This window comes from Glycine max, chromosome 4 (genome assembly GCF_000004515.6).
Source record: "Glycine max cultivar Williams 82 chromosome 4, Glycine_max_v4.0, whole genome shotgun sequence".
NCBI lineage: Eukaryota > Viridiplantae > Streptophyta > Magnoliopsida > Fabales > Fabaceae > Glycine > Glycine max.
In genome coordinates this window covers 35379172-35390268 of record NC_016091.4, presented here as the reverse complement: position 1 = coordinate 35390268, position 11097 = coordinate 35379172, and the positions used below count along the sequence as shown (strand labels likewise).

Genomic DNA, 11097 nt, shown 5'->3' with positions numbered 1-11097 from the left:
TATAGCTTATATAGTATAAGTTAGTAAAATAAATTCTTTTACCGAACCTCTTAATTTAATCAAACAAAATTTGTGAAAAATAGAAATGAAGTAAATTCTTTTTCTTAGGCATGACAAACGCGTTCTTAAAAAATAAAAATGGGAGACTTTCGTTTCATCCCCAACATCTCTAGCGCGCCTTATTTTAAACCTCATGCCACCGTCCCTGTTGTAGTTTTCAGAATCAGAGAATCATAAATAAATAAGAACGAACAACAAACAAACAAACCAAGAATCCCGTGGTGGCAGGACGAGAACCGTTGATTTCCTTCCCCATCGTGAGCAACTTCATCGCCGGTGCCTTGAACTTGTTCGACAGACAACCTCCAAGCACCATCATCGCCGCAAAAATAAAAAATCCGACCAAATGCCTGCCCAAAAAAACACATGTTGTGTTCGCATAAGAAAACAAATGAACAAAGAACATACCAAGCGGTCTAGCTCATTTGGTCGAACAGGATAGTGAGTTGTGGTAAACTCTGATACCTATGCTTAAAATAACGAACAAGAGCATAACATAAATAACTTAAAATTCTCACGTCCAAATGTTTAAGGTTTCGTTGTGCCACATGAAGACGCTCCACAATGCCTCCTTCACCGGCCATTCCGACCGGTAATGGTCTAAGATGAATTCGTTGTCTTTCAGGTATGCCGGCAACTCCTCGTACTTCACCAATCGCCGCCCCCTCTTGTTCCCTCTCCGCCGATGACTGTTCATGATCTTATGCTCGCCGGAAAATCCCCTCCCCTTTCGTTTTCCGGCGAGAGTCACTCGGTCTTTGTTTTCTCTTTCTCACCCCTCACACCTTAATCGTTTTCTTGGTCCTTCTATTTATACGCAATGGACAAATGATAATGCCTTCTGAAGTGTGAACCATTTTTTATTTCGTTTTCTTAAAAGAAATTATTGGTAGCAATAGAACTAGGGGCAAATTGTTTGCGTGGCAGGGATTGATTGGGGTTTGAGGGAGGTTAATTAAGTTGAGAAGTGAAAACTAAGATTGAAGTTAAATTAATAGTAAATGTGTTTTTTGTTGGGTCTTTAATTCAAATGTAGTGACTCTGTATGATTTAGATTAAGGAAAAGGGGAATCACGTTTTGTGAGAAGGTGGAGAATGAGGTTTTTGTGAACGAAGAAAATGGTATGAAGCAAAGTTAAATTAAACGGTTGGTTTCAAAAGCATGACGAATATATATAGTCATGAGTCATGCAAAGTCACTTTTGATGTGACCCGGCCCCAAAAAATAGTGGCTTTTACTTTGTGCACCCAGAAAATAGTCAGTGCATCCCAATATATTAAGTGAAGTGATCAAAATGTCCTTTACTTCCAATTTTAAAAAGCACTTCCACTCGCTCTTTCTCACGTGTACTGTTCACTCATCTTCTTCCTCCTCTGTGCTGTTTTTGCAATTTTGAGTGTCCGTGCCACCACTCCTTGCCCCGTTGTTGACGTCATTTTCTGCCACCGTAAGTGCTCTGGGTTCCCTCTTATTATTTCTATATTTGCGTGAATAAGGATTGAGAATCTGAATAATTTATATGGCTTGTTAATTCGTATAATTTATTTTTATTTTTTATATCAATATTTAATTAAATAATAATTGATTTAATTTTTTATAATTAAAAATAAATTAATATTTTTGTTGTAAAAATATTTTTTTAATAAAAAATATTGTTGTATTTTTTTATGTGTTTATATTTAATTAATTATATTTTTTTGAAGTTGGTTTTTAATAAATAATTTTAGAATTTTGTATATTTATAGATGAATGTATAAATATTATTGTTATAAGTAATTTATTTATATTTTTTATTTAAGTAAAACGATTTAAGTATAAAAATGAATGTATAAATATGCATTTATTTTTAAAATATAAGTAATTTATTTATATTTTCTATTTAAGTAATTTAATTTTTTATTGATATAGTGGTAAATATATTATTACGCTGATAGTATTAAATATTTATATAAATAGTGTTTGGAAGTATAAAATTCAAATTTCTTCATTTGTTTGAAAATATTTAAAGCTATTGAAATACTAATTTGTTAAAAAAATGAAATAGTTATTTATTAGAAATAAAAACCAAAAATGTACTTAGATTTTGGTCATTAATTTAAGTTTACTAGAATTAGTGGTGTTGTGTCTATAAATTTGAAAAAAGAAATTTTATATTTATTTGTGAATATATAAAAGTAATAAAAAAGTTATTTAAAAAATAATAAATAATTTTTTATTTATGAATGATTAAATAGAATTGATTGAAGTATTATTTGAACGATGACATTAATTGTTATGACTATTTAAATGTACAGATTATGGTTTGGGCCAGGCTTTAAGCAGGATTATAAAAAATGCCTTAGGGAGAGAAGTTAGTCGTGATGCAGATGAAGCCCCCCAGTGGCAAAAGCCCATAGGATCTACACGTAGACAACGAGAAGCTACACCTGTTGCTGAGGGTGTTCAGCATGTGGATCATGCAGCTGATGAGATCTACGAACAACTTGAAGAGGTAGCTGCTGCTGATGTAGTTAATGATGCTGAGGGTTTCTAAGCGGGCCCTACGACACATCAGTTTTGATGGACTATGTTCATCATATGATAGTGACAGTTTGGAATAGAGAGGTATTTATATTTTTAAGTAAATAATATTTTGATAACTATTTCTTATTATTGTTCAAATGATTTTAAATTTTTATTTTTAGGAAAGTCCTGAGTTGAAGTTGTCCTCCCATGGAAGGAAGGTAGAGAATTTTGGTAGGCTTGTTCCAGAGATTGAAGGCTTAGTGGTTGCGACAAGATTAAGTCCTCTAATCGCATGTTCCTTTGACACTGGTGATCGGGGAATTATATATGCTTTTGCGGAGAGGTGGCATAAGAAAACTAGTAGTTTCCATATTCCAGTAAGAGAGGTGACTATCATCCTAGATGATGTGGCATCGTTGCTACATCTGCCCATTACAGGCACCTTTCATAGATTTGAGGCTCTTCATGTGGACGAAGTCGTCTTCCTATTAGTTGAATTGCTTGAAGTTAGTTCAAAAGAAGCAAGAGTTGATACAGTACAATGCCATTGAGCATATGTTTGACTATCTTGGTTGCGAGACATTTATCGTAGCAAATGTGACGCAACATAGTGGACTGTAGTAACTCGAGCATATCTCTTGCATCTAGTAGGTTGCACACTCTTTGCTAACAAGAGTGTCACTCACATGCATGTGATATTCTTGGATGCCTTTCGTGACCTCAGCCAAACTGGAAGTTATGCATGGGGAGCTATCGCATTGGTCCATATGTATGAAAATTTGAATGATACGTCAAAGAGCAGCGCCAGGCAACTTGCAAGATATATCACACTTTTATAGGTAATTACAATTTATTTTAAATTTTATTTTTAGTTTTGTGGTTTTTATTGAGTATTGTTTTGATTTTTTTTCTTGTTTTTAAAATATGTGCAGTGTTGGATCTACAAGCATTTTCCTTTTGTTGCTTCTTTTATTGTTGTTGAGGATTATCATGAGAAGAAACCAAGTGCTTGTTGTTGGAAGTCTGGGAAGGCATTACTAGTGTCGACGTATCATAAACATTTGGATAAATTGATGTCTGATGTTGTGTGTTGGATTCTGTATGGTGACCACCATGCATTAAGAGAGTTTGAGCTAATCTCTTTATTTTCCAGACATATCAGATGGGGTCCATCTATTGTCATACACCGACTAGAGAAGGTTGCACAACAATTTGGGTATGTGCAGGCCATTCCTCCACACCCTGTTGGACCATCTCTATGTATAGAAGATATTGATGGTAGATGGATTCGGTTTTCTGAATACCTTGCATTGGTGAGTCAGATATGTGTTGCGCTTGGATAGTGTACAACAAACTACATAGAGTGGTTTTATATGATATCTTATCCTTTCATGAGTTTGGCACTGCCCGGGGATCCTCCTAGACATCCACCTGTGGTACACAATGACGCATTTATTGAACCAGATCTTCCTTAGCAGCCGATGGCCGTAGTGGCTATGGATGAACCACCTGCAGATGCACCTACTGATGTAGATCAGCCTCGACATGCAGTGGTAAAATATATTTTCAATTGTGTCTGTTACTCATTTTATCTGAACATGCATTAAGTGTAAACTTTTTTCCTTGTTGTCAATGTCCTAGGAGGCTTGCCAAACAATAGCTGAAAAGTTGGAACGGTTGATCAACCTAAGGATAGTCACTAAAGGAACAAAAACATACATTGTCACTGAAGACTGCCTAAGGATCGCAAGAGGTGTGACTGTGCAAGAAAATGTATATGTTCGATCGAGACGAAAGTAACGTATGGAAGACACATGAAGACTTTTAGGATATTTTAGGTTTTATATCAATTATGTATGCAATATGACTAAACAATGTTTATTATTTAATGTTATTTGATAAGCTTTTTATTAATTTTCATTTATGTTGTATGTGAATTTTAAAATTAATCACCAAATTACATTATTATGTTAAACCTTAAATAACCCTAAACCCTAATTAGTCACGTAATAGTAAACCCTAATTAATGAAGTAACCCTACACCATAGTTAGTCACGTAACATTATACCCTAATTAGTGAATCCTAAGTGGTCAGGTAACCCTAAACCCTAATTAGTTAGGTAATCCTAACCCCTAGCTAGTGAGGTAACCCTAAACCCTCATTACTCAAGTAAACATAAACCCAAGGTAGTCAAGTAACACTAAACCTTCATTAGTCACGTAACACTAGACCCTAGGTAATCAAGTAACCCTGAACCCTAATTAGTCAAGTAACCTTAAACCCTCATTAGTCACATAACTTTGTCATAAAAAACACTAAAACATAAATAATTATATACCATTTGAAACTTAAGTAAAATAGATAATTATATGAATGTTGAATGAAACAAACGTATATTATGGTATTACATGACAACCCCATAAGTAACTAAATGTTCAATCTTCCCCTAAATCAACAAAGTTTGTTTTCAACCTAGAAAAATTTGTATACTACTACATTCTACTAATATATGGTGTAGGTCACTGCTTTGACTGATGATGACAATGAATAGACCATAACAAAGTTACTGGTAGTAAGGGACAACGGTTTCTCAGAAATACCTGTTACATAGGGACATACACATTCAAATTATCATAACATATTTTTTTACATGAATTACACAAACATGATTATCATGCTTTTACCTAAATAAAATGATTGTCATACACATGGCCGATACATACAACGCGATGCACAGAACAATCTCTTGGTGGTTGACTTCTAAGATAAAAAAAATGTCATGCTTTGTTGAAGAGAAAGAGAAACAAGGATGACATTATACCTTGATGCAATCACATAACCCATGTCGGTTATATTCATCCACTTATCCATGGTAACCTACATGTAACAGTTATAAATACATTTATTTAAAGCAAATTTAATCCATCAAAATGTCACAAAAAAACTTATATACCATGGATAATCCATCAACAAGTAGGGACCGCTTTAATTCCTTAAATTTGTCTATTAGTCGTCTTATACGACTAACTTTTGTATAGAAAACATTTTCCAAAACTTTTATAGTTTCCCCAATTTATAGTTATTTTGTAGGGATTTGTAAATAAATCTTGTTTTATTGTTATAGCTGTCTAGAGTATCTCCCATGTGATTTAATGATAAAATTTACACAATTTTAGGTCAAAAGAGGCTAAAATCTTGAAGTGCTAAAGGGAGCAGTTGCGCTCACCTCACCATTTGGGCTCAGCGTGCATCCACTGCTAAGTGCAACTTCAGCGTGCTTAGCATGATAAGGGAATCTAGAAGAGCAAAAGGATCAAGGCCATGCGCTAAGTGTGAGATCAGCTCGCTAAGCGAGACGTTTGTCTCTTGCCAGGCTCAGCGCACGACTGGCGCCAAGCCCAAATCCACTTACTCACACTAAGCGCGAGGGTGGCGCTAAGCACGATGTCACAATTTTAGAGCCTATTTAAAGCCTGAATTGTCAGAATTAGGGTACAATTTTGAGAGACCAGAGCTGCATATTTTGGCACAAATTTCGAGATAGAAGCTTTGGAGGCAGCAAGAGGAGCAGCTTTGCAGAGAAGCCTTGGGTTCTTTAATTAGAGAGAGATTAGTGAGTTGTAGAGTGATTGTGAGATGTTGAGAAGAGGAGGAGGGAACCCCCTTCTTGTGTAAGGAACAATTATTTTGTACTCTCAATCTCATTTGTGTTAGGGTTTTTCTGTAATGGCTGGCTAAACACCCTTGTTGGGAATTTCTAAGGAACAACTGATGTAATTACTTTAATATCTAATTAATTGTGTTTTATGTGTTCAATGCTTCTTTCAATGCTTAATTTCTGCATGCTCTTGGTCTGATCACCCATTTGTGTGTACAATTAGGTGACTTTAGCATTGGGAAATGTATTGTTGCCTTACAACTTGATAGAAGTAAGACTGAATAACCACATTACCAGGGATGGATTGTTGGGGTTTTGGTTTTCTGAATATGCTATTACGACAATGCTGTTTAAGTTAAGCCTAGTCTTACAAGAGGGATCTGCGGATGAAGCTTAGGTTAAATTAGTCTAAACTTATGAGGGATCGAGGTTTAGTATTTTAGGCTACAACATAGAACACAAAAGCATGATTGATTAGAGAAATATCTTCATATGCATTAGCTTGTTTATTAGAAAGACCTAACGCTTTTTACCTATTACTGTCAACTTTTACTTACTTGCATTTACTGTTTTTATCAAAGAAGTAGTTTATTTCTATTTTTAACCATCATTTATCAATGTTGTTCCAACAATGCCTTACTTCTAAATAAAACTTTGTCTAATAAGCAAGTTCCCTGAGTTTGATACTCGGATCATTCCGTTTCAATTTTAAATACTTGACGACCAGGTGCGCTTTCCAGTGTTTCATTTCCCTTGATTATATTTGTTGAAAATTGGAGAAAAAGGAACCATATGGGAGAGTGAACAAAGTATTTATGGCGCCGTTGCCGGGGAACTTAATTCATTAGAAGAGTTCAGTTCAGTTTTACGGCATTGCTTTATATTTTTCTCTTTGATTCATTGATTCTTTTTGTTCATATTTTAGTTACTATACATTCATTGTTCTTTTGAACTGGATAATTGTTGTTCTGTTTCTTTTGTATGCAAAGAAGATCTACTGCAGGTGATTTGATCCCCATTGATTTGGAAATTAATGCTACTTGCAGGAGGCGCAACGTAGAAAGAATTAGAAATTTTTTGTAGGACTTAGAAGCAGCGGTAACTCCAAAAGAAGAACCTCGATCTTCCGAGTCATCTTCTAGCTATCCTATTACAGGGCAATCTTATACAAATTTAATTGAAGAAGTTATTATGGCTGAAGAGGCAAGGAGAGTGACCCTTGAAGATTACTCAAGTTCAAGTGTGTCGTAATTTTTCACCAGCATTGTACTACCAGGGGTTCAGGCACAAACAATTACATATCCTCCTTCTTTGATACAACTGATTCAAAATAATCTGTTTCATGGTCTACCAAATGAAGACCCATACGCACACCTGGCCACTTACATTGAAATATGCAATTCTATTTGATTGGCTGGTGTGCCTAAAGATACTATTCGATTGAGCTTGTTTTCATTCTCATTGTCTGGAGAAGCTAAGAGGTGGCTTCACTCGTTCAAAGGCAACACTCTTAAGACTTAGGATGAAGTGGTTGAGAAATTTCTGAAGAAGTATTTCCCAGAGTTTAAGACTGCAGAAGGAAAAACAACCATCTCTTCTTTTCACCAATTTCTAGATGAATCCCTGAGCGAGGCCTTAGAAAGATTCTGTGGTCTATTGAGAAAGACACCCACTCACGGATTCTCAGAACCTATTCAGCTCAATATTTTTATTGATGGGTTAAGGCCATAGTCCAAGCAGCTATTAGACGCTTCTGCTGGGGGAAAGATAAAGTTGAAAACCCCTGAAGAAGCCATGGATCTTATTGAAAATATGGCTGCAAGTGACATTGCTATTCTCAGAGATAGAGCCCACATACCAACAAAGAAAAGTCTTATGGAACTTACATCGCAAGATGCGTTGTTGGCACAGAACAAGTTGTTGTCCAAGCAATTGAAGGCATTGACCGAAACACTAAGTAAGTTGCCAACTCAAATACATTCTGCGCAATCTTTACCATCTAATGTTTTGCAGGTTGCAGGGTGTGCCATCTGTGGTGGAGCTCACAATTCTGGCTGTTGTATCCCCAATGAAGAACCAGCTCATGAAGTCAATTATATGGGGAACCAGCCAAGACAAAATTTCAATGTAGGTGGATATTCCAGATTTCAGCATGGCCAGCCATATAATTCACAGCAGAGACAATGGCAAAATCACCCTAGTAACCAATTCAACAAAGACCAGGATGGTCCATCTACAAGGCCACAATAGCAAGGGCCTAGTCTCTATGATCGAACAACGAAGCTGGAAGAGACTCTAGCTCAATTTATGCAGGTATCTATGTCAAACCAGAAGAGCACAAAGTCTGCCATTAAGAATCTGGAGGTCCAAGTGGGCCAGCTCTCAAAGCAATTGGCGGATAGGCCAACAAGCAACTTTACTGCAAATACTAAGAAGAATCTGAAGGAAGAATTGTTGGATCAAGTGGCCTCAGAATGATTAAGAAGGGGGGGGGGGTTGAATTAATTATGAACGTGTCTTGACTAATTAAAAATTTATACTAAATTCAATTAGGCTTTACTACTAAGTTATTAGAAAGTAAAGAACAGAAACAATAACTTAGACAAAAGTAAAGTGGAAATAAAAAGTACATAACAGAAAAGTAAAGAGTCTAGGGAAGAAGAAAACAAACACAAGATTTATACTGGTTCGGCAACAACCCGTGCCTACATCCAGTCCCCAAGCAACCACCGGTTCTTAAGATTTCCAATAACCTTGTAAAAACCTTTACAAGCAAAGATCCACAAGGGATGTACCCTCCCTTGTTCTCTTTGAACAACCAAGTGGATGTACACTCCACTTGAACTGATCCACAAGAGATGTACCCTTTCTTGTTCTCAGTATTACAACCCAAGTAGATGCACGCTCTACTTGTACCACAAAGGATGTATCCTCCAATGTGTTAAGACAAAGAATTCTTAGGCGGTTAGTCCCTTGAATCTTTGTAAGGGAAAACAAAAGATATCTCAGGCGGTTAGTCCTTTGAAATCTTTTGTTTAAAGGGAAGAGGAAGAATCAAAAGAATTCTCAGGCGGTTAGTCCTTTGAATCTTTTGGCAAGAGTGAGAAGGAAGAAACAAAAGAATTCTCAGGCGGTTAGTCCTTTGAATCTTTTGGCAAGAGGAAGAAGGAAAGAAGAAGAAGAATAGAAAAAGTTTTTGGCCAATGAACTTTTCATGAATAAAGAAAGTATTGAACAAAAACTCTAAGAAGAATGCTTTGAATGAATGAAAGAAATTTGAAAGTTATCACTTTAAAATTCATGCCATGGTCACATATTTATATTCATTTGATGACTCAAGTTAAAAGTTTATGACTCTTGGAAATTTCTTCAAAACTAGTCACTTTTTAAAAGTTGTGACTCTTTTGAAAACTAGACTTTAAAAGTTGTGACTCTTTTGAAAACTAGTCACTTTAAAGGTTGTAACTTTTGAAAAATCTTCAGAAACTAGTCACCTTAAGAATTGTGACTTTTGGTAATTTAATTTTCAAAATAAGTCACTGGTAATCGATTACCATTGTAGTGTAATCGGTTACACATCAACAGATGTGACTCTTCATGTTTAAATTTGAAAACCAACATTTAGAAACACTAGTAATCGATTACAAGTATTGAGTAATCGATTACACAAGTTTGAAATGATTTGAAAATGTTTTATCACAAGTTGTGACTCTTTAAATTTGAAATCTAACGTTTTAAAACATTGGTAATCGATTACATATTGATTACAGCTTTGTAAATCAGTTTGAAAAGAAAGTTGGCTACTGGTAATCGATTACTGCCTTCTGGTAATCGATTACCAGAGAGTAAAACTCTTTGGTAAAAGATTTTTCTTTTTGAAAAATTCTCTTGAAAAAAATTGTGCTATTCAATATTTTGAAAAACTCTTTTAATACTTATCTTAATGGTTCTTGCATATCTTGAGTCTTTTCTTGATTCTTTTCTTGAATCTTGATTCTTGATTGAATAACTCTTTGATTCTTTGAAACTTGTTTGACTCTTGATTCTTGGCTTGAATCTTTGGCATCATCAAAATAAACTTGGAAAGCTTTGCTTCCGCAAGAATGTAAAGCTGTAATGACAAGGAGCAGAATGGCAACTCAGGCTGATGAAGGTAGAGCTGAAGAGAAAGTGGAGGGATATAAACAACAGCTGGCAACTGAGCCGGCACTGGAACCAGTTTCTGATCTTATTGAACTTGAGGAAGTTGTGGAAGATAAAGATGACCAACAGGAGAGAGAGACACAAATAAAAGAAAGTGAAATAAAAATAAAGATGAAGGAAGAACAAGAAAAAGAAAAACAAAAAGAAAAAGAAAAAGAAGAAATAGAAAAAGAAAAAAATCAAAAAAATGAAAAAGAAAAAGAGAAGGTTGATGAAGAGAAAAAGAAGAGCAAGAGTGAGGTTTCAAGAGAGAAAAAGAGAGAGATTACTTCAGTTGAAGGCAAGGAAGTACCATATCCATTGGTACCTTCCAAGAAGGATAAAGAGCGACACTTAGCCAGATTTCTTGACATCTTCAAGAAACTGGAGATCACTTTGCCTTTTGGAGAAGCTCTCCAACAGATGCCACTCTATGCCAAATTTTTAAAAGACATGTTGACAAGGAACAACCGGTACATACACAGTGACACAATAGTTGTGGAAGGAAATGGTAGTGCTGTCATTCAACGCATCCTTCCCCCGAAGCACAAAGATCCTGGAAGTGTCACTATACCGTGTTCCATTGGCGAGGTTGCTGTGGGTAAAGCTCTCATAGACTTGGGAGCTAGTATCAATTTAATGCCTCTCTCCATGTGTCGACGACTTGGAGAGATAGAGATAATGCCCACA

General features: G+C 35.6%; 1 protein-coding gene across 1 annotated transcript; it reads right to left on the bottom strand.

Annotated features, from left to right (window-relative positions):
* Positions 1-184: 184 nt before the first annotated feature.
* On the bottom strand, positions 185-841 carry LOC100804360 (heptahelical transmembrane protein 2). Its single transcript, XM_041014656.1, has 3 exons — positions 579-841; positions 269-410; positions 185-205 (listed from the first exon to the last, which is right to left on the bottom strand). The coding sequence occupies exons 1-3, from the start codon at positions 755-757 to the stop codon at positions 185-187; spliced, it is 342 nt and encodes a 113-aa protein (XP_040870590.1). The 5' UTR covers positions 758-841.
* Positions 842-11097: the final 10256 nt, after the last annotated feature.